Below are 23,287 nucleotides of genomic sequence, written 5' to 3'. Positions count from 1 at the left end.
TGCAAGGGAGCTAGAAAGAAAAAAGGACGAAGACGACAATGTCATGCAAGTATAGAGTGTATTGTGAAGTAAGAACCAACAATGCATCTTTCTTTATCTTGCATGCTACAACTGAAGGTCGTAGGAGTGCAAGGGAGCTAGAAAGTAGAAGGATGAAGACAGCAATGCCACCGAAGTATAGAGTGCATATTATGAAGAAAGAACCTACAATTCATCTTTTTTTATCTTGCATGCTACAACTTATAGTTTGTACTTTTGTACAGTCATTAAATGAAGCATAAGTGCAGTTTTAACCCATAATCCAACAGATTAAATTAGTTATTAATGGCACCACTACGCTGATGTGTCCATTGACCAACTTGCATGTTGGACCATAGAGTAGTAACCAAGTATGTCTTTGATAGGGTTTCACTTGTTGGTTCCCCTTGAAGATGAATTACTTGCCCTTGAGGTCAATGCAATGCCTCGTTATCATATACTTCAACCAGTTAGTATGGCTTCCACAATTGGTGAAAAAGGTAGGTGTGATAATCAATTTGAAGGGCAATGGATACTTCTTGGAAGATTTCAGTGAGTGAGTCGAGTGCAAGATGTGGTTTAAGGCGGCAACAGGGATATGGTCGAGACCTTTTTGTATCTCTGAGTGATACACCAAGCTAATGTTGTCACACTTTTCTTAATACTATACTTCTTGGAAAATGTCTCATTTGTTGTGGTTGTTTTTTAATTTGGAAAAAAAGGTATCATTATATTAGAAAAGAAACAAAGTTATAAAACAAGTGAGTACAAGTACTCGTGAGCACTGCCTTCAAGTTGGTTATGTCAAAGGAAAACAATTGTCAAGATGAATAAATGATTAATTTGCAACACATGTGATTGAAGCCGTGTATAGGATAGTTTGAATGATTTGCAAACTCCATGTGTGTGTATGAGAGAGAGAGAGAGAGAGAGAGAGAGAGAGAGAGAGAGAGAGAGGAGAGAGAGAGTTCTTAAAAAAAGAAAGTGTGTGTGTGTGAGAGAGAGAGAGAGAGAGAGAGTTCTTAATGAGAGAGAGAGAGAGAGAGAGAGAGAGAGAGAGAGAGAGAGAGAGAGAGAGAGAGAGAGAGTTCTTAAAAAAAGAAAGTGTGTGTGTGAGAGAGAGAGAGAGAGAGAGAGAGAGAGAGAGAGAGAGAGAGAGAGAGAGAGAGAGAGAGAGAGTTCTTAATGAGAGAGAGAGAGAGAGAGAGAGAGAGAGAGAGAGAGAGTTCTTAAAAAAAGAAAGTGTGTGAGAGTGAGTGTGTGTGGGAGAGAGAAAGAACCAAAATAGAGGGGGCCACGTGGCAACAGAGTGTGTGGGACACTTTTTTAACAAAAGTGTACCTAGAGCGTTGCCTGAAGGCAGTGCTAACAAAGCAATCTCACAGAGAGACAATAGACTTGTAATAGATTTCAGAGTATCTTTCTTTTTCCCAAGTGCCTTAAAGCACTTTCAACACTTAGTTCCCTAATTGCCTCCAATAGCTCCCTCCTAAAAGGATAACAAGATTAAACTTTGTTACATTGCCTTGCAAGGTAGCGCTCTATTGAGAGTTTTGGAAAAAAGTGTCCTCCCAATACTGAGAGTTTTGCAAAAAAGTGTCCTCCCAATAGATTTTGGACACCTTGTGCCTTGGTTAAGTACCTTCTATTTTAGTCTGTCTCTCTCTCTCTTTCCTCCCCCAATCAACTTATCCTCTCTCTCTCTCTCTCTCTCTCTCTCTCATCAACTCATGAGCATTATCCTCCTCTATTGATATACTCCAATGCTCCATAAAAGTTTTTAATAAATTGAAATAATGAAGACACTCTATCTAGCACATCATGTGCTCTCTTTTTTTTTTCACTCACACACGTGGAGAGTTTGCACGTCCACTCAAACTTTCCAATGATCCAAGGCAAGTGCTGCAAAGTTACATCCAAGTAATCATGGATTCATCTTCACGATCATTTGTGTACCTAAGGCAGTGCTGACGAGTACTTGTAAGCTTGATGTTGAACACGTGAATTTTTTTTTAATGTTCAATTATGACGGAGGAGCTTGAGAGTGAGACCTTCTTGCACTGTTTAGGTATACGTGAGCGTATTTCACAGGGAACCGTTCTCGTCTTCACCAACAATCGAATGGTTTTAATTGTTTGTAATGCGTGTCTCTTTATTGGAGCGAATAGATGTTCAACCTGTTAGTGTAGAGTGTAAAATTCTGCATTGGAAACATGCACAGCTCACTTGGCCATGAGTCTCTCCGTCTAGAGATCTCTTACCGGAGTTTGTGTTTGTAGTCCTGTCAGCGCAGTTTATATCAACACCTTCAAGTGGGATATGCAACTCTGCCAGCTTCTACTGGTCGCAAATGATTGAGTAACCACATTTAGATTGGTATTTCTTCCGTAGCTTCCATTGCTTCTGTGACTCAGTGTTTGTACTACTTTCAGTTGACGTGCAAATCCTCTGGCTTTCTGCTTGTGATATGATTTGACAACAGCGAGATGTGTTATGCTATTTTGTAAAGCAGCAGAGCTGCTGTGTATGTCGTGGTGATTTCTCTCATGCAATCGTCTATAGCTAGCAAGGTGGCAAAGGCTTGATCGTGCTCCACTTAGTATGCACTTAAATGGTACAACTGGGATGATCATTTAAGAGTCGCCATATCTTTAATGTAAAAAAACTCTCATTAATACAATAAAATTTCCAAATTTGTTTTCTTTCTACAATGTCAAATGATTGTTTTCATAGAACGTGAATTTTATTTGGAATTTTATTTTTACTTTTTAACTTGACAAACCATACTCGATGATGTTGAGTTACAAACTCTGGAAGATCCTTAAACCATTTTCCAATTTCAACTATCAAATGACTAACTGATTCCTTCCCTTTACCGCACAAATGACAATAGACCTACCCTAGGTGGGACTATTGTGGTAGAACCACCTTGTTTCAATATGTGCACATCTGATCCAGCTATGTGTACCGTCATGTCCATCTCTTTCTAAATCGAGAGAGAGAGAGAGAGGGAGAGAGAAAATTCAGGACGAACATGTTTGCGGTAAACTTTGTCTCATCACCTGTTATTCCGTTGCCACGAACTGTGCAGTCGTAAGGAGCAGGATAATCTGGAGAGGACTCCGTCATACAAGTGAAGTGGCCTCCTGAGGTCTGCTAGGGTTGCTTTACTAATCAGCAGAAACCAAGATTACCAAACATGCAAGTGCTACGACAGTGTTTGGAGAAATAAGCTTTTCGCTGTACCAATTAAAAAGTTTTTTCTTTTTAGGAACAAAAAAAAAGACCTGCTTGCACAAAATCTTAACTAACATTACACATTTGAGCTAAGTTTGATCCTCAACATGGCACATCTCTTGTGAACTATTGCAGGATTCTCATTTGCTTTTCTGCTGATCCATCTTGATCAGTGGGTTTTCGCAATGGCTAATGATGAGGAAGATGATTATGTCTTTTACGGGACAGCGCTGGAAAAAGAAGAAGATGTGGTGCCGAGGAAGTGGAAGCAAGCTTTGGACCAAGGGAAACTGCGCACTTCGTCCTCTTGGCATCAGGAGGTTGCTTTTCTGTCTTGGAAAGATTTACTATCCAATTGTCGGAGAGAGAGAGAGAGAGAGAGAGAGAGAGAGAGAGAGAGATCATATGATAGTCCTCTTGAGACCCTACAGGATCTATGGGATTGTTGATCACTATCAACAAATAGTGATCTTTTAAATCTGGTGAAATAAAATACTACAGACTTGCTATGTAGTTAGTACTTGTTGAGCTAGTTTTGTGTGCTAGCCAAAGTACCTTGTTTCGGTGTTCCAAAACTTCTTTTAGGTAGCTTCCTAGTTTCGTAGCTGGCTGCCCCAATAGATTTTTCAGGGTGCCTCTGCTGTCATCATATCTCTCAGCTGTGTATATATGCCTGACATCTTAGGAGTACATGCTGTTTCCACCTCCCCCGTGGGCAGACTTTGCATATTCTTTGTTCTCTTGGGACCCTTGGTCTTGCCCACTTTCCCTTTTCCACTTCCAGATCATGTGATCTGGTTCTCATTTTGCATATTAGATGCCTTTTGAACATTGATATGCCGTCCCCAAGGTATGTTTGTATCCCATAGCTGTCCATTGGATTTATAGAACCGTATTTTTGCTTGCCAACGTTCTTGCATCTTCTGTGTCACTAGCTCCTTGATCTCACATGCATGTTCTGGTATATCAAGCTGTAATGCCCCATAATTCCATCCATTTCATCCCTCTTTGTGCCTTGTGAGGTACCTGCTGGCATCCATCTTCTCAAATTTGTTGAGATGGGCCATGAATTGACATAATGCTTTCCCTTCGAGAGGTATTATGCTCGTCTCAGCCAGTAGGATGGGGTAGGGTGTCTGAGACTTAACCCCGAAGTTGCTATTCCTTCCCAATAGGTCCTAGAGAGCTCGGGAGCCATGTTGGACACCCTTTAAGTATCACTGCTTGTACAAGCATATTGTACAGAAACTCTCTCATTTCCCAATTCCACAGGTGTGCTTTCTTGCACTTATTTTGGAAGCTGTACAAAGCTTTCAAACACCCTTGGATTCTTCTTTTGACACATGCATTTCACTTTTAGTTGTCAGTAAATTCCAGCCCTAGATGTTGACTGTTTCCAAAGGCTCCCCTTCGAAGTGACATCAATTTGCCTAATCACCATACCTTTGTTTTCGCTATGTTGACCTGCATTCTTGAGTGTCTACAGAAGCCCCCTATTGCATCCAAATGTGCTTGCATTTTCTGCTTGCTCTTTGCAAAGAAGACTACATATTTCTCTGTAAATAAGCAATAGTAGAGCATATCCTGCAATTTGAACACCTTCTCTGCTATATATTCTCATCCATTCTTCTAGGTCATCGAAAGGGGACACCCCTGTTTGACCCCTATGTCGCTGCTTATCGACAACTTTCTCTTTGCAGCGTGATCCGTCGACAAGTGGTTGTGCTAGCTCGGCTAATATTTTCTCATATAGACGGTATGCACCCTCTCTAAGTTTGTGGGTGATTTGGAGCTTTTCCAGCCTTTCCCATAATTTCTTTTGTGGGAACCATGTCGAAGGCTTTCTTGAAATCTACAGAGCAACAAAAGACAGCCTCTTTTTTATGATTTGCGCCTTCCGATGCAGCCTTATGGCAACCAAATGGTCTACCATTGAATGCTTGGGGCGGAGCCCTGCTCCCCCTTTTGCTGATTTTTTTGTCAAGGCATTAGGCTGCTCACCATGATTGTGTGGTAGTTTTGCAGTCCCCTCCCTTGTGGACGGTACACTTCTGTGGAGTTTCCATTCTCGGGGAACCCTTCCTCCAGGGCCATATTCAAAAGCTTGGCGAGTGTTTTTCTGTCTTCTCTCCTCCCCATTAGGATCAGCTTGTAAGTCTCTCTAGTTTCCTGCTCTTTCACTTCTTTGTAGAGGTAAGCTTTGTTGACTTTGCTGTTCACATCTGTTGTCATCTGTTGTTTCATGGATTTTACTTGAGTGTTGACAATTTCCTGCACTTTAGAAACCAGCTGTGGTGTCAGCTGTGATGCATTACACTTGTGCAGCACCTTCTTGATGACTTCTTGCTTTCCATTTCCCTCCAGATCGCGGACTTTCCTTTCAAGAGCTGCAAGCCGAAGCTTGAGCTCTCGGACTTGAAGTTCTAAATAATACACATGTTTTTGTGGATCGGGGGCTTTGTTCTCTGATATGTTTTTGCAGCTTGGGGTAGGGTCGCGGCAAAACCTGTAACAAAAGATTACAAGTGCTTCACAGGGGTGAATGCCTTGATCTTGGGCAGCTTGGGTGTCTCCATAGTGGCCTGTGCAAGCGGGAAAACCCCTCTCCTGTTGTAGTAACCTTGAGATGGGCGGGGGGGGGGGGGGGTTTCAGCCCAACCTGGAGCCCCCCTGGAACCTGGGGTCTGGTGCTGCTGTGGCGGCGTTGCTGGAGCTTGCGCTTGGAGTGGATGCTACTGATAGTGCAGCCCTACCTCACTCTCCTCCCTATCTAAATTGGGTCTTTCCTCATTGGCTTGTGTAGTACCATTCTAGTCATGAATCATCAGCTTCCCAAAGAGCACATCTCTATTCCAGGTACCACATGATTAATCATTGGCCAGTCCTGCCAGAAGGGTGGCAATGCCTAAGAGTCTCATACTTCTGACTGTTGTCTCCCTCCTAAAGCTCTAGTTCCCCCACAGATTTGCAAGTGCACCAGCCTGTATAGATAGAGTGCAGATGTCTCTCTAGAGTATCAAAACACTCAGTGCAAGGTTGGTGCAGTTTACCAATCCGACCATTATGAAAATATCTCTCGAATTCAAAATGCAGGTAAATTGCCATGATAAGTTCACTTTGTAACATGTGTTCAACTACTGATGCTGTCCTTCACTCCTGAGGCTATGGGAGACACCTCCCCGAATGAGTTGGAGAGGGTCTTCGTGCTTAGGTATTTGCTAACTGAACCCCCTACTTGTCCTGACTATCGTGGAAAGTTTGTGCTGTCTTGCCCTATGAGCACTGATTATTGCCTACGAGGAAGGTGGAACTGTTGTAGATTCTCTGAACTACATAGGTTGCTACAGGTCTAAACCCCAGGTCTATAGAGGGTTGCTTGCATTGGGCTGACTAGCCTTCTGAGATCGCCGACCAGCTTGCTGAACTGGTGGACCTGGTTTGGTTAGCCATCCAGGTCTGTGCACCTACCAATGAGACCTGGCTGATCCCTAGGGCCTATAAATCGGCCTGCACTCACACTGTTGGCCTATAATTGTTGCTGCTGCTTTACACCTATCCATGCACATCTACCTTACATGCTTGGCACAATAGGTAGCCCTACTCTATTATCCTAATTGTACAGCCAAGATCTACCTCTGCCCCTTTAATGAGGGCCCACAACTGGTGGTCTACCTAGCTGGCCTAACCATGCCCTAATGGATAGAAGCTTTGCCACACCATCTGTAGGAGATGGATGTGATATACTTCATTGCTTACCGTTGCCACATTAGGTAGTCTTTCAACTCATTGCGATCGCAGAGACTTCTAGATGGCTGGGTTTTGCGAAATGGGAGCCTGCGAAGGCCACCGTTTCAGCCACCATTTTGGAGCAGTAGCAAAGAGCCAATAAGGCTCTCAATGGCAGAGTACGAGGCGTTCCTTGCACACGTGCTACTCCGATTGATGACAACCAGCAAAGTGACATCCTAGGAGTCTTGGAGCATGGGATCGAAGGGACTTGGCGTATAGGTTGGGACACCAATTGAGAGTAGTGTCTTATCATTCACTTTAGGGACGCTCGGGCTCGCCTTGTAGTACTTCGTAGGATCAACTTTACATGACCATCCAGAGATCTACTTGAATGAGGACCTTACACTCGTATGGGTTGAGGAGAGGTGTATCCTATAGAGTAGTGGGATGTCACCCACAAGGAGGGGAGTGGACAGTAGTCCGTGGGGCGGCTCTTGATAGGTCCCGGACGAGCATTTGGTGGCTCCCCTACGTAGGGGGATGGGGCCTATGAAGTTCAGAGTACGGAGACCTCGACCTGTAGTGTTAGGAATTGCAACGGTACCTTATGGTCAAATCTAGGGAATTTGGAGTCTTACATCGGTTGAGACAATCTTTTTTCACAGAGACACATCAGAGTCCAGAGTGCCCTTTGCTGGTTGTCAATAGATACACGAGGGAGGTAGCATACCGGGACGAGACACGGGAGACAAAGGACTTCAGGGATCGGGAGGAGTGGCAGTACTATACAAGTCATCTCTTATTGAGGCGATCTTCGTCGAGAGGCGAGATACACATGCTAAGTTTTCGTGGGTTCGGATCTGAGGCCCTTTCCGAGAAGACCTCTTCATTGCAGTTTGTTACTTTTCTACAATTTGCTTCAAACTTGTGATAGGAGGCTAAGACACCACCATACGCAGCCCTCTACCTGGACATCATGGATTTCTCGAGCTGCAAGGAAGTTCTTCTTGTTGGAGACTTCAACGTGAGGATGGGTACACGTCAGGTATCACTTATGGATTTTTGCGATGATTCTATTTTTTAATCAGATCTTAGATCTAGATGAGTTTGGGATGTCTCGAGTCTCCGCAGACAAACGAGCCCCAGTTACATCTTATGGGCATGCACTATTGGACATGGGTAGGATACATGATCTTATCATCTATAATGGCTTGGATTGTGGCCCTCCTCAAGTTGTTTCACTTGTTTTTTACATGTGGGGGGGCTCCATTGTAGATGACTATCTCATCGGATCTTCTGCCTCGACTTCACATTTCATGAATTTCTCTGTCCACCACCACCTCCAAGAGCAAATTGCACCTATCTATTTTTGAGTATATCCACCCCATGGCTTATGACGCAAACCGCGATACCACTCACACACACTACTTATCACGGCTTACATTTTGATCAAACCTAGAATTTGAGTGCTTTGCACACCTCTCCACTCTACTCACATACATCGATCACATACCGCTCCTATAGGATCCAGCCGCCTTGATCACATGCTCTGTCCATTGGGCTGCCCCACATATTTTTTCATACACCACCCATTCCACGCACCCTTCGCCTCTTGGCTCAGTACGTTGTAACAACTGGTATGATGACGAGTGGCCTCATATATGGTATCGCCATATCAGTTGTTAGGGTTGTATAGGTACCTTTTAGAGAAGCTATGATGATTTAATTGAGCTACAAGGCCCATAGGCATGTCCTCCGATTGGATATATCAATTATTGCATTGTTCATGCTTGATGTATGTTGTAGTCTTGTGGAATTCTCTTCGACTTCTTGAGTTGTTTTATTAGATGCATCTCTTGCTAATATTTTTCACACACTCTGTGCCATATAAGATCTTTATTCCAACCACTATTTCTTTTACTTATATAGAGCCATGGTTGTCGATACACATTTTGGGGGCAAGTGGAAGACACTTTTTGTAGCATAGAGGAAGCAATAGACTTTAAGAGGGAGGTAGGAGACGAGGGTTTAACTTTTTCTTACTTCAGGTTTTTGATGAGAGTGGTCGTCGACGATTTCATGGCGCTTTCAGTGGAGGATTTTCAGCAGGATACTACAACACAGTTGGTTCAAAAGAGGGTATGTTTCTTCTCTTTTAGATGATGCTGGTCTGGTAATTTACTGATGTGATCCATTTGGCATATAATAATTTCATTGCATGGGATATGTGGGTAACCATTAGTAGTGACTCCAACTTAGCATAGTAAAGAACGAAAAAGATGGATACATTACAGAAATTGTATTGTGGAAATTGCCACCCAATCTTAGGAATACTTGGAGCTCACTGCTAAGCATTAACGAGGTTAGGTGGATTAGTTAATAGTGAGGTAGCCTAGTGAACATGTGTCACATACCCATTAGGCAAATTACTACTGATGAGTGGTCCATGTTCCAATATAGCATGAGTGTTTTAAAAATTTCCAACTTTGTTAGCACTGCCCTGCTAGGGGTAGGCTATATCAACTAGATGCTTTCCCGTCTTAAGAGGACTTGGTAAGCATGGAAGTCAATTACTTCTATTTTAATTTCTTAGGAATAGACTTTCCTCTTTACCGCGTTTCACCTTTTCATGAGCATCTCCCGAGAGTGGCTTTTGGGCATAGGAATGGATTCTTGAATTCCTAGCGAATGCTTGGTTGCATACTTGGTTCTAGCATCTTTGCTGCAGCTTCAAATAAGCGGATGTTATGAGACAACTCAATCAAAGGACTCTTGCGAACGAATTTCCTTTTCGTCAACTTTACGTGTTTGGGCACACTATTGAGTCCGACCGATTTCCCACTTAATGATGGACCTATTGACTTGATCTCTTATTGCATGGCGCCCTTCCTTCTGTAGTAGATCGTAGCTCAACTGAGCTTCCTTATCGTCGTATGCTCCCCTTTCTCCACGAGGCTCCAGAGATGGCACAACTTCAAGACCCATAAGCCTCGCAACCACACTAGGTGTTCGCTTGGTTGCCTTCTTCTCAGGGGTCTTCTCTTGCCTCTAAGATTCTTCCCAATGAGTAGAGAATGTTACCAAGCTAGAAGTGAGGTCAAACATTTGTCTCAGTAGTCCATTGGAGCTTTGATGAGCCTCCTTGTATAGTCTATGATCGAACAGAGTTCTGCTGAGCATCAAAGGACTCTTTTTCTTGTGAGACTCATTGCTTTCAGTCAATCCTCTCTATAATCTTGCCCGACCTCCTCCCAAGGGCCATCTTTAGAGGCTAGATTCCTAGACCAGCCTATTGTGGTCATATTGGCGAAAGATGGGACCTAAAAATGGTGGTTATGTGGTCTGGATATCGAAAGTGTTTGGCCCTTTCTGGGGTTTCCAACAAGGTGGAAGTGGCTGAGTGATAAGGCACTCTGTCCTGTTCTTTCTCTTCAAGTGGCTAAGCAGTGTGATAAATATTGTGCTCTATCCTGTTCATCTTGGAGTCTTGTTGAAAAAGGCAAGTGCTCTTGGCACCCCATGCCTCTTGTTGTTGTGAGAATTGGAAGCAAGGCGCACGAAGGTGGAGGAGCAAACAAGAGTGTATTGAGAATGAATCAACAAAAAATGGAGTTTAAGGGATAAAACCCTAGGGTGCAACCCTAACTAGGGTTAAGTGTAATTGTAACTGGGATTAAGTGTAATCCTAACTGGACAAACTCAACAACTAACTGCGGTTAAGGGAAAACTAACCTAACATTGACCATTGGCTTAATATTTCCACCCCCTTGTAGTGGTTGTTGATGCACAAGGTGTGATCTCAATCATCAAATGGAGACAAGTTTAAACCTTTGTGGGGAGCCTCAGACTTTTCTTGAGTTAGTGCCTTAGTGAGGCCACATTCTGATTTGTCATTCAAAAAATTAGACTTATCTCCCCTACATGTAACTGCTCTTTGACATAGTGGTAGTGAATTTCAATGTGTTTTGTGCGGGCATGAAACACAAGATCCCATGCTACAGCAGTAGTACTCTAATTGTCAGGTGGGTGACTCCAATTATGCATGTGGATATGCAAGCAACCAAGCACATTCAATTGTTTCTTGTGAAAGCTGCCTTGTACGGAGCTTCACAAGAGGAGGTTTTCTTATTGAACCATGAATTGCATGAAAGAAACAGTTTCCAATGGTTGACTGGTGAGTGTCATAAACACCAACCCAATCTGAGTCACTATAACATGTTACTGCAAGTCGCACCCCTTCGGAAATATCAATCCAAATGACATGTGCCTTGCAAGTAGTGGAAAATAGCCTACCAATGTAAGAAACGCATTAATATCCCAAAAGGAAATAGTTTCCACTGATTGATTGCCAAGTGTCATAATCACCAACCCAATCTAAGTCACTGTAAGCGAGTAATTGCAAGTCCCCTGGGAAACATCAATCCAAATGACCCTGTATCTTGGAAGTAGTGGAAAACACGCTTATGCTGTGCATAATCCTACTCATTTGGAACATGGTAAACTGAATATCTGGTCTAGTATTGCATAAATAGATGAATCTGCTCTAATAGTCTCTTAATGTACTTTGATTTTGTCATAACAATTCCCAAGTAGTGACGCAAAAGCTCCAAATCGGACATTTCAAATGTCAACTGCATTTCAGTTTTGAATTTTCTTTGCATTGGTGCATGTGAGGAGCATATCATCCACATACAAAATAATGATCAACAAGTCTGCTCCATTCTTCTTCATAGTAGAGGGTGCTTTCAGTCGGACTATTGCAAAGACCGTGGGTAGTCGAATATTCTATTTCAGCATACCGGGCTCAAGTAGCATGCGTTAAGCAATACAAGGCTTTCCTTAATCTGCATACTTGTGCTCCTAACTAGGCATCACAAAGCCTATGGGCTGCATCACATACACCTCTTCCGGGAGGTCCCCATTTAGAAAGGCTGTTTTTATGTCCAATTGATGCATTGCAATCAAAAACCTGATGGTGGCCATCCTCGAGGTGGGGGAAAAAGTTTCTTAATAATCAATGCCCTTTTCTGAGTGTAACCTTTGGCAACCAGCTGTGCTTTGTACCTATCAATGGAACCATCAGATTTTTGTTTTAACTTGTGTACCCACTTTGTGCAGGTTGCCTTTTTACCAATAGGCAAATCCACCAAATCCCAATTGCGGTTCTTTTTTAAATAGATGCATCCAATGCACACTATCTTGTGCATGCTCAAAAGAATCAGGTTCATACACATCGAAGAGATTGCTAACCTGAGCTGAATCTGAACAGTTTCCCTCATTAGTGTTTCTAGTATCTCTGCGTGTTGCCGGCAAGGAAGAGGAGCAAAAAGCTTGCTCTCTTGGAGAGTACGAAGCAGCCAACGTGGGTTCCTGCTGCATTTCAGCAGGTGTATCAGCTTTTGTATTGAAAGCTATGGGCAACAACCCTCCAAACACATCAAAAAAACCTTGAGCTTGCTGTTACTTGAGTTCAGCAAGGGGCTGATCTAAAGTTTCTGCAAAAATAGCGTCTCTGCTGACAAAAATCCACTTTGTGGTGTGATTGTAGAGGCAATAGCCCTTGCTTTCTTTGCTATAGCCCACAAAAATGCGTTTGACAGCTTTTATCATCAAGCATTCTCCTGAATTCTTGAGGTACATATGCACAAGCTAAGCAACCAAATGTGTGAATAATGGCCAGGAAAAAGCAGCTCAAAATCAATGAGAATGCCTGCAAAAATGAGTTGTATAGTCCTGGAACAGCTGAGAATGACTGTAGGAGGTGGCAGCAGCACAGAAGAGGCTGTACAGCAGCTGTACTACAGCTGTACAGTAGGCACGACAGCCAGAAACAGCTCCAACAGCTGGAAAGCAGAGGGTGCCAGTTCGAAATAGGCTGGAACTACTGCAAAATGATGTGAAACAGGAGCAGCTGCTCCAAAACTGAGGCGTAGCCCTCAGAAAATGCTGAAAATTACTGAAAGAGGCTTCTAGAGATGGTGCCTAGGTGTGGAGTAGTAGCTGAAGGTGGCAGCTGACTTGAACCAGGTCAAAATGCAGTATTCCTTGCAAGAGAGCCTCATTGCCGGAGGTACGGGGCAGGCTGGACTAGCTTGCTTTGAGAACAGTGGAAGCAAGGTGCATGAAGCTGGAGGAGCAACAAAATGCTGAATTGCTCTATTGAGAATGAACCAACAGAAATGAAGTACAAGGATGTGTAGCCAATAACTTATGTTCAGTAGTTCATATGTAGCCTTAATACTAGAAAAACATATAGCATGGTGCGTAGAAGCTGCTAACTTCGATTTTAGATGGTATCAAGTAATCCTAATCCCTAGGGCATTGTACCCTTGGCTAAAAACCTCTCATTTCATCAGCTTTTCAACCTTAGGAGTTTGCTTTTGGCAACCATGATTAGCTAGGGAGCTTAAATATGACATTACCCAGAAGCCGTTTGACCTCTTTAGCTTATCGTATCAATGGTTGGGCTTGTATATATGTGCATGTGCATGGTGCTGGTCCAAGGGGCAGTGGAACTATCACGAAAGTTCTTTTTAGTAATGGAAAATGGTATTGCAAAAATGTTGAACCTCCCATAAGGAAAACTACTTCAGCATTAATGGGAGGCTCAAGAGAAAGTGGGGATGAATTTTTTGTTGGAAGGCTATGGAAAAAGCCTTGGTATGTTTCCAAGAAAGTGATCTGCACATCCGGAAGCGCGGATTGCAGCTGTTGCTGGTTTTTTTGGATGGAAAGAGACTCCGCAGTAGTCCATATCAATGTGAAAGGGTCTGCTGCAATTTCCTGCTCAGGGTGGACAATATTTGCAGCCAATAAGAAGCTTGCTTTAGTAAAAGAGGCATTCTAGGCCTGTTTTTGAACAACATTGAATTCTGTCATTCACAGCGAGTTATGGTATCAATTATGTCCACTTCTAAGTTCCAAGTATCTTCTTATCCCCAACTTTGGACCAGATAAGCTCGATGGGCACAACTATCGTGGAAAATTAGGGTGAAGAGCCGCATGACCCGATGGAGGCTGTGGAAGGTACACATTCTTTCTATTCAAGAAGTCAAGGCACTAGAAAAATATTTTTTTAATAGAGTCAACATGGTTGACAAAAAAAGAATATCCAAGTACCAACCTATGGCACAACAATGACAACCAAATCCAACATTGATTGAAGTATAGGTGGAGAAGGATACAGATGCATATGGTGTCCTTATTCAAACAATGAAGAACCCAATTTCTTTGAGTGGTTAGCCTCAAAGTATTTATGTGTTGGAATATGGAGGATAGAATCTCTCACACCTTTCTTCGAGCTTTAGCTCAAAGTACACTTAGAAACACTCACAGATAGAGATCTATGTAGACAGAACATATCTGCTATGTTGTCCTCTGTGGAAAGATAGGACAACTCTTATGTCTCCTGCTGACAACTGCTTTCGAACATAATGATGGTGAACTTCAATGTGCTTGGTATGCGCATGAAACATTGGATTACTCACAATGGCCAAAGCACTCTGGCTGTCAGTGTAGACCATAGTGGAGGATGTCTGGCGAATACTAAGATCCGTAAGTAACTGTCGAAGCCAGACACACTCTATTGTAGCGGTGAAGGCTGCCCTGTACTCAGCCTCACAGCTAGATGTGGAAACTATTGATTCCTTCTTGCTGAGCCAAGAGATACATGAACTGCCAAGCAAAAAACAATTGCCGGTATGTGACGCTCTGGTGTCGGAACAACCTGCCCAGTCACTATCCGTGTAAGCATGCATGGTAAGTGAACCCTGATCACCATAGAAGAGGGCGAAATCCTGAGTGCCTTTGAGATATCTGAAGACTCTCTTCACTGCCTGCCAATACTGTGAACTGGGCATGTGCATGAACCTGCTGAGCTGGGATACTGCATATTGTAAGTCAGGTCTGGTGTGGCATAAGTAAATGAGACATGCAACAGCATGCTGGTAAAGAGTGATATCACATGGTGGGCTCCCATCATGAGCTGAAAATTTGAAGCCAGGGTCCATTGAAGTAGAGATTGGCTTGCAATCCTCAAACTGAAAATGATCAAGGAGCTGTCCAATATACTTGGACTGTGATATCATGATACCCCCCTCAACATGAGCAAACTAAATGCCCAAATAATAGTGCAGCTGTCCCATGTCTGACATTTCAAAAGCTTGCTGCAAATCAGCCTTGAAAGCTGCAATATGCTGAGTATCAGGGCCCGTGATCAGCAGGTCATCCACATATAAAATTAGCACTAAAAAATTAGATCCACTCCCACTGACATAAAGAGTGGGCTGTATGGGACTATTCTGAAAACAAAGGGACAGTAAGTGTGCATGAATTTTAGCATACCATGCCCTGGGTGCCTACTTCAAACCATAAAGGGATTTTCTTAGTCGGCATACCTTGTTTTCATAGCCAACAACCTCAAAGCTAGGAGGTTGTGTCACATAAATTTCTTCCTGTAGATCCCCATGAAGAAAGGCAGTCTTGATGTCAAGCTGGTGTACTTGCCAATGGTGATGGGCTGCAATGGCAATGACACATCTAATAGTAGTAATCGTGGAAGTGGGAGCAAAGGTCTTCTCAAAGTCAATGCCTTGTTGTTGGGCATACCCTTATGCAACTAGATGGGCTTTGTGTCGATCTATGCTGCCATCGGATTTCCTTTTCATTTTGTAGACCCACTGGGTACTAATGGCATGCTTGCTGAGAGGGAGATCTACTAATTTCCATGTGTCATTTTGACAATAGATTGTAGCTCAGTTCTCATTGCATCCATCCACTCTTCGCTGTTAAAAGCATCTTTATGGCACAAAGGCTCTTCATTGCAAGCTGTAGCAAGGAGTGCAAACTCAAGAAAGTGACCATGCATCTGTCTATTCCCTGATCTTGTCTGGGCAGCAAGAGGTTGATCTTGTTTGCTGTCCCTCAATGTGTCAAGAAGCCATCTGGGAACTTGCCTTTGCTGTCTATTGACAGCTCTTTCTTCAATCACTACATCATGAATAGTGGGATCATTTTGTGCTGGAAGAGGAACTTGCAAATCGGCATGGGGTGCTGGCTGATCATTGCTTGTTGGAGGGCCTGCAGGAGGCTCATGTTGCTGGTCAAAGTTCCCCTCTGAGGGAAGCAGAGGTATTTAAGAGTCAAATGCATCAAACGTGTCAACTTCTTGCTTGGTTTTGCAGTCCACAAGAGGAGAAGCCGAATGTTCAGCAAAGATTATATCTCTACTGACAATAATCTTCCCAGTATTTGGTTGATACAACCGATACCCTCTGCTCTCTTGGCTGTAACCAATAAATATGCATTGGATTTTCTTGGGCGCATATTTAGGCTTGCCCATAGGCTTGGAAGCCTTGCCTTTTCCTGTCTGCTGTCAAGCAAAGCAATGATCAGGAATAGTAGCTTGCCTATTAGCACGACTTTGCTCTTCCTGCAAAAGCAAAGTGACTAACTGTTCAAAATACCAAGACTGAGCATCATTAGTAGTAAAGAATGCATCAACTTTGGAGGGATCCAAAGAGCAATGGACAGTCCATGCCCAATCATCCTGGAGAGCATGTGCATGTGAAGCATCTGCTGGCTCGTGGGATTCAATTGCATGTGAGGCATTGACTATCAATCCTGCTTTCTTTTTCTCCGAAGCAATGTGCTTCTTGCATTCTGAAATATCATGCCCTGGCTTGCGACAATAGTTGCATCTTTTCTTCTTTGGCTGATCTGCTGTATTTTGAGATGCATTGGAGGAATTGCCACCATTAGGCGCATATTTAGGCTTGCCCATAGGCTTGGAAGCCTTGCCTTTTCCTATCTGCTGTCAAGCAAATGCATGATCAGGAATAGTAGCTTGCCTATTAGCACGACTTTGCTCTTCCTGCAAAAGCAAAGTGACTAATTGATCAAAGGAGTAGTGTGTTTGGCCACTAGTCGAAGGGTTGTTGCAAACCCTTGATATGTATCTGGCAGCCCATTCAATGTGGTATTGACAAGCTGAGAATTTGGTACCACCTCATCAATATTGGCAAGTTGTTCCATGAGGTCCTTGACCTTTGTCAAATATGCATCCATAGAGTCACCTTCATTCATGCTGACTTCTTGCAATTGCCTTCTTAAATATGCAACACATGCCTCATTGCGAATTTGATAAAGAGAAGCCAACTCGTCCCAAGCATCCTTTGCTGTCTTGCATGACCGGATGTGTGGAATAATGATTCTCTTGCATGATAAAGCAATACAGGAATGTGCATTTGCATCTCTTGCATCCCATCTTGTTTGTTCCTGAGTTGGAGGAGTAGCAACAGGGGTGCCAGAGGATAAAGTATCAGGTGGAGTACCCTCTGCAGAGGGACCAGTAGTAGGGGCAGCCACTGTAGCATTGGCTGGCCTCAGATCAACCCGAGAAACAATGTTCCAAATTGCAACAAGAATATGTTTCATGAGATAAGACCACATCGGATAGTTGGTGCCATCCAACTTATCATCTTCACGAAGAATGCCAAATAAATCATGATTGTTGCCAGCCATTGCAAATGGGACAAGTCAAAAAACACTGACAAAGTGACCCAAAAGATAGCCTCAAGGCTTGCAACTGCACAAAATAGGACTTGCTGTCCAAATCTGAAAAGCCCCAAAATAAGCTGTAATTTGCAAATGTGATCAAATGGCCTGCAATTTCTTGCCAAATTCATTGCAAATCTGAAAGTATTGTGCAATCTGCTTGCAATAGACCCAAAAGCCCCAATTTGTAGGGCAAAACTTAGCCAAAAATGGGGCACATTCAGGAAAAGCCCCAAATTGTCTGCAAATCTGCAATCTACCTGCAAAATCGTAGCCCGAATGCAAAAGCCCCAAACGTCAACAAAAAATTGCAGATCTGTTGCAATGTCTACTCCGGACGGTACGGAATGTACGGACGCCGAAGTACAAAAATGTACAGAAATTCATGAAAATCGAAAACTATACGAAAATTGAAAATTGTACGGAAATTCGTACAATTGTACGGGATAGTATGGACATCTGTACAACTGTACAGATAGGTTCTTATGCGCTGTACGGAATCGTATGGACAGAGAAAATTTTTTTTGGACAGTTGATGCGCCGTATGGAATCGTACGGACAGCAGGTCGAGGGGTTGCGTCGGAGCTGTGCGGGAGCTGGAGCTAGAAGCAAGAAGCTAGTAGTAGGGAGCAGGTCCGGGAAGGAAGTGCTCTGATACCACTGTAGGCTCATGGAAGCAAAAGGATGCACAAGAGTGGAGCAAGAAGTGGAAGCCGTCACATCAACTAGTGTAATGAAAATGAAAGTACAAAGTAATATAGATTCCTAGGACCTAGTGTCCTAGTGGTACCACTAGTACTAGGTGTCATAAGACACTAAAAGTACTGGGTGACCTAAGTGCCAATAACTAAAGCTACATGGCACATACCAGGGCCCAGAGGGCATCAATACGATCGGGAGAAGATGGCCTACAATCATTTTATGCCTAACTGCACACTACATTAAAAAGAAATCTTGCCAACTCCCAGCTAGATTCAAGAATTTTGTGGTTTCAAGGGGTGACATTTGCATTGGAGACAGTTCAACCATCAAAGTTGTTAGCACTTAGCCCCGGTATGGCCTTGTAGGCTAGCCTTAGGGCTTAGACAACCCTTAGGTTGACTTTACTGGTCAATCGTATGGTTGACTTCGGGGCCATATAGGCCACCTCTTTGTACTTTTTCATTATCCATTTGCAAGTACTCATGTTTGCTTCAGCTCCTTGTTTGCTCCCTTGCATTTTTTTAAAAATATAAAGAGTGATATATTCCATTCAAAACAAATCATACAACAGGTGGGAGAGCAAGTACTCAATCCCTAGCCTCAACAATGTGGCAAAAAAGCCATGGTGGTGGTCTAAAATGCCACGACATCCCAAAAGGGGTCAAATGAATGCTCCCTTGTATTCCACTCCATATCCATTGCTTCCCGCACCCAACAGTGGTATCAAAGCTAGGTTCTCTTGTTCCTATCTGCCTCCCCCCGTGCTCATTACTCAACCTCACATTGCTCCTACGTGCCATCTTGCTCCAGTTCAGTCCTGTGCCTTGTTTTGTCGCCATAAACTTGTTTTGGAGTAGAAACAGTCTAGCGGCTGTTTTTTGCCTTTTTGAGGTTTGATTTCGAGGTTTTTTGAAATTTCTGAGCTGCCTACGTACAAACGACCTTGTCCCGTACCATTTGGGCTGAAAACTTTTTGTCTGTACGGCCATGTGGACTTGTACGGACACGTGCGTGACAATGTTAGGATGATGATAGTGTTGATGTTCTTGTGCCCAAGCCCCCACATGTACAAGTAGTTGTTCTAGATAATCTACCCGAGAGTGATCCGGATAGTGGCCCGGATGATGATGCACCTCCTCATTCCACAAGGGAGAGTTCAGGGTTAGGCTCTTAGAGCCCTGGATTGGCCAAACCGCCCCCTCCAGTTGGCCGGTTAGTAGTTGTGGGGGCCCTATATTTACCCTTCATTGTTTCTCATACTTGCACAGGGTTTTCAGCGATAGAGGCATTTTCTCCCGAGTTCTTGTGTAGTTTTCTTTCTCTCTTCGCATTTCAGTTCGTAGTTTGTGTGCTCTCTTTTGCTATTCCAGATTCTGCTGCACTCTCACAGTGCACTCTCACAGGATATCCTAAATGTCTACACTCTAGCTTGGTGACAATAGAGTGGACTATTCTGGTGCGAGCTCATGAGGTGCTTGCTTGATGTAGACTCTAACTAACTTGGTGTTTGGGGATGACGTGCCTCACAACCATAGAAACAAAATCATGGGAATAGTTCATCTTCTCTGTCAGAGGCCAGTATCCTAAGCTCTCTTGTATGCAAGGTAGCCTTCTTTACTCTGGTAGACAACACAAATATGGCGGCCTCTTAGAGAGACTAGATCGTTGCTACACTAGGGATTGGGCCATCCAAAGATGAGGTTCTATGGAGTTTTGGGAGGAATGATGTTAGATCACTCCCCTAGAGTCTCTTTTCAGGTAGGCTAAAGAAAGAAGGCCCCCTCCCAAATGATAACTGTTGGATATGGTCCCCTTCCAATGTTAAACTCACTTAGACTTAATTCCTACTTGGAATCATGTAGGAGTGAGGCCAATGATGTGCCCCCCCATTGCACAATCCTTTAGCAGCTTTTGCATGGCATGCTCAACCTGTTTTCTTGTTTTAATGGTGGGAAAGAGGATGTCCGCATGGCGGTCCATTTTCCAGGATCCTGCCATAAGAGCTCCTTTGGCTACCTTTGGATATCTTCTCCAAGAGACAACCAAATCCTCAATCTTCTTAGGGAGAGCTAGAGGACAGCATGAAGGGGTATAGGGAAACCAACTGCAGCTAAGAAGAGAAGGGGAAAGGGGCGGGGGAATGAAAGGAAGGAAGGATATTGACTGCCATGAGGGGGGGGGGGGATTTCTCCTTATGTGTTGTTGAAAAGGCATCTAGTAGACAAGGAGCGGTGTAATTGCTAAACCCTGGAAGAAAACACAATACCAAGGGGGCCAACATGGGGGAAAAACCTCCTGATTCAAAACAGAAAAAATAAAAGCTTGTCTTTAACCACCAGCTCAAGGCTGCCTATGGGCAGCTAGACAGTCCTTGGCGGAGAGTATCGAGGAAAGAGAAGGGGATCAAGAAAGATGTAAGGGGCAAAAAAGACGATGCAAGCGAGGGAGGCGCGACAGCTAGAAGTCGGGTTGGAGCAGAAAGGAACAACGAGGAGAGGAGACCCACAAGTCTTGCAGAAGCTCATAGGCAGGGATGTTGTTTACTTGAGTTGCGCAGGCAATGATGCAATCCCTAAGAATCCACTCACGCTTCTAAATCCTTTTACATTCTTAGGGAATTATTGGGCTATGCCCACAATAGTTGGATAACCCCTCATGGGTTGTAATATGGAGTTTACACTATGTTATGACGGGTAACAATCGTATAGGGTTCTAGACGATTTGCAAAGTTCAATCTACAGTCCAACAATGAAGGAGTCTTGGTTCTCCACAGGTTAGGGTTTCCTACAAGAACCATACTTGGTATAGAAAGCTGGAGTTGGATGGTAATGATTTTTGCATCACAATTTCAAGACTCCGATGCACACAGCTCTGCTTGGGTATCGAGGTCTCTTCGTAGCTTGTCCATTGTGCTCAAGGATTCTTCTTTGAGGTTGGCTAGAGTTGACTCTAGTGCTCATATCCTTAATCTCTCCCTTAAGCTTCTTATCCATCATTTGAGTAGTGACTAAATCATCATTTAAAACAAGTGGGAACTTGAATTTTTCAGTTTGAGCTCAGCATTTTTCAGTCTCTCATCGATTTTTTGAAATTTACATTCAACTCAATGTTCTCCCTCTAGAGAAGAAGGATCTACTTGAGAAGAAGAAGAATGACTTCATTAACTGCCTTCGCCTCATCCTCTAGAAGCTTTCCCCTGAATCCATCAAAAGTGGGAGGGGTATATGTGGGCCCAAATGCTGTATTTCGAGCCACCATCTCCTTGAAATAAGCAGATCGTGCAACGTTGAAACTAATCCCATTTGAGTAAAAAAAAACAGGCAACGGCTGCATCTACCAGTGCCTTCCATTGTGGATGCCATGCTGTGTAAAGGGTGCTTTGGCTTTGTGCAGGTGGGAGAGATGAAGGAGATGCACTAGGAGTAGAACATGTAGCTCCAAGAACAGATGCACTCCCAAAAGAAGAAACTGTAGTAGCAGCAGAAGGGGAAAGAGGAGTCCTTTTTGCAGTAGCCACATGAGAGCCTGAAGTAGCTCCTGCCCCAGTGGATGCAATAGTCTTTGGTCTCTTCGGGGGAGGAAATGCCTTGACCTCTCATGCCAACCTTACTTTCTCTGCCTCAGAGATTACATTGCATAGCGTACTTCCCTCTCTCTTGATGCCAGGAAGATGGGCCTTCACCATAATAGGGATCCCACCTCTTTTCAGTTCACACCACGTGAACATGAACTTGCGAGCGCCTCTTTTCTTGGTGTCGTAGGAACCCAACAGGTCAACTTGACTCCACCAAAAACTTGCTTGGGTGAACACCGCCTTGGCATGTGACTCAGGGATATGGCTTCTTGAAGCCATGGAAGCTTGAAAGAGGGCTGAAACTAGAAAGAGGGATGAAAGGCTGAAACTTGAACAAAGGGGGCTGAAAGAGGCTAGAATAGAGGGCTGAAACAGAGAGCTGAAAGAGGGGGATGAAGGAGGGTTGAAAGAGGGATGAAAGAGATGGCTCAAGGAGTGGAGGCTGAGCTATGAAGGAGGGTTGAAGTAGCCTTCAGGACGGAAAGAACTCCCAAGGAGTGAATGAGGCTCAGGGAGGGCTGGAAAACCCTCAAAGTTCAAGAGTATGAGGCTGACAAGTTTGCAAGTCGAGGCAAAATTGAAACTACAAACAGTAAAAGAAGTTGCCAATGCAAATCGCAAAATAGGGGAGGGGGTGTGTTACTTGAAACAGGCCGTTTCGTCCAAATTGGTAAATTGCCCCCAGATCGATGAACCTTTGTGCTCCAAGAACAATGGGCATCAATCTATGGTGTCTAGGTTCCCGCACTGGCAATCCTCTGACCCATCCGGATCTCCAACAGCTCATTAGACACTAGCTGCAGCAGAACTCAAGGAAATTCTCTTTGGATCTGCCAAGTCATGATGTCTAAACAAATACATATTAGTAAACATATTGTCACTTGAGTCAGCGGGAGCAGCTCCTCGTGGGTCAAGCTTGAAACCCTGCCTCGATCAAAGACTCCTTCGCCACTGCGCCTGTCCTGCTGACACATTCAAGCAAGCAATCCTCCATCTGGAATCAGAAAGCCTGTTGGCAGCGCATCCTTCTTCGTGCTACTAGAAGGTCGGAACAATTGACGTGATGGCCACATAACCTTCCTTCTGCTCACGGGTCCCCTGAGTGATCCTTTGAGGACACTGCCGCCAATAGTGACCTTTCTGGCCACAACGGTTACATGTAGGTGAGGCCTTTAATGCTTCCCTTTCCTTAGCTGTCAACCTCTTCCGTCCCTTCTACTCAGCTGACAAAGCCTCAAACTGACTGTCATAGGTACGATCTACAAATCTTTCCTCTTGGTTGAGCACCATTGGGACTAATTCCTCCCAGGTCAATGTATTGATCCATCCACTAGTAATCAAGGACGAATAGAATGCAGAGTACTGAGAAGACAATTGGGACAGTAATATTATGGCCATGTCCTCGGCCTGGAGGATCTCTTGCTGAAGTTCCTGTAACCTTGTTGTTGTGCTCCTGCTTCAAGGAAGACTTTG

At 43.8% G+C, this 23,287-nt stretch overlaps 1 protein-coding gene across 10 annotated transcripts in view; it reads left to right on the top strand.

The window, feature by feature from the left end:
* The first annotated feature begins 1,831 nt into the window (after positions 1 to 1,831).
* Positions 1,832 to 23,287, top strand: part of TGH (SWAP (Suppressor-of-White-APricot)/surp domain-containing protein) — a 117,812-nt gene continuing 96,356 nt past the window's right edge. Inside the window, exons 1-5 of one of the 10 annotated variants that reach the window (XM_087399406.1) lie at positions 2,046 to 2,086; positions 2,298 to 2,394; positions 3,110 to 3,169; positions 3,391 to 3,575; positions 9,033 to 9,123. In XM_087399406.1, the coding sequence (XP_087255532.1) occupies positions 3,441 to 3,575; positions 9,033 to 9,123 (226 nt within the window). In that variant the 5' untranslated portion in view covers positions 2,046 to 2,086; positions 2,298 to 2,394; positions 3,110 to 3,169; positions 3,391 to 3,440. Of the gene's footprint in view, positions 1,999 to 2,045; positions 2,087 to 2,116; positions 2,395 to 3,109; positions 3,220 to 3,390; positions 3,576 to 9,032; positions 9,124 to 23,287 lie in introns of those variants that run through there. The other 9 variants (XM_087399400.1, XM_087399408.1, XM_087399404.1 and 6 more) reach the window with 9 other exon arrangements.

The sequence above is a fragment of the Dipteris shenzhenensis genome, chromosome 28, assembly GCF_047967505.1.
Source record: "Dipteris shenzhenensis isolate YYH24624 ecotype China chromosome 28, Dip_SZ_1.0, whole genome shotgun sequence".
NCBI lineage: Eukaryota > Viridiplantae > Streptophyta > Polypodiopsida > Gleicheniales > Dipteridaceae > Dipteris > Dipteris shenzhenensis.
This window is presented reverse-complemented; position numbering and strand designations above follow the sequence as displayed.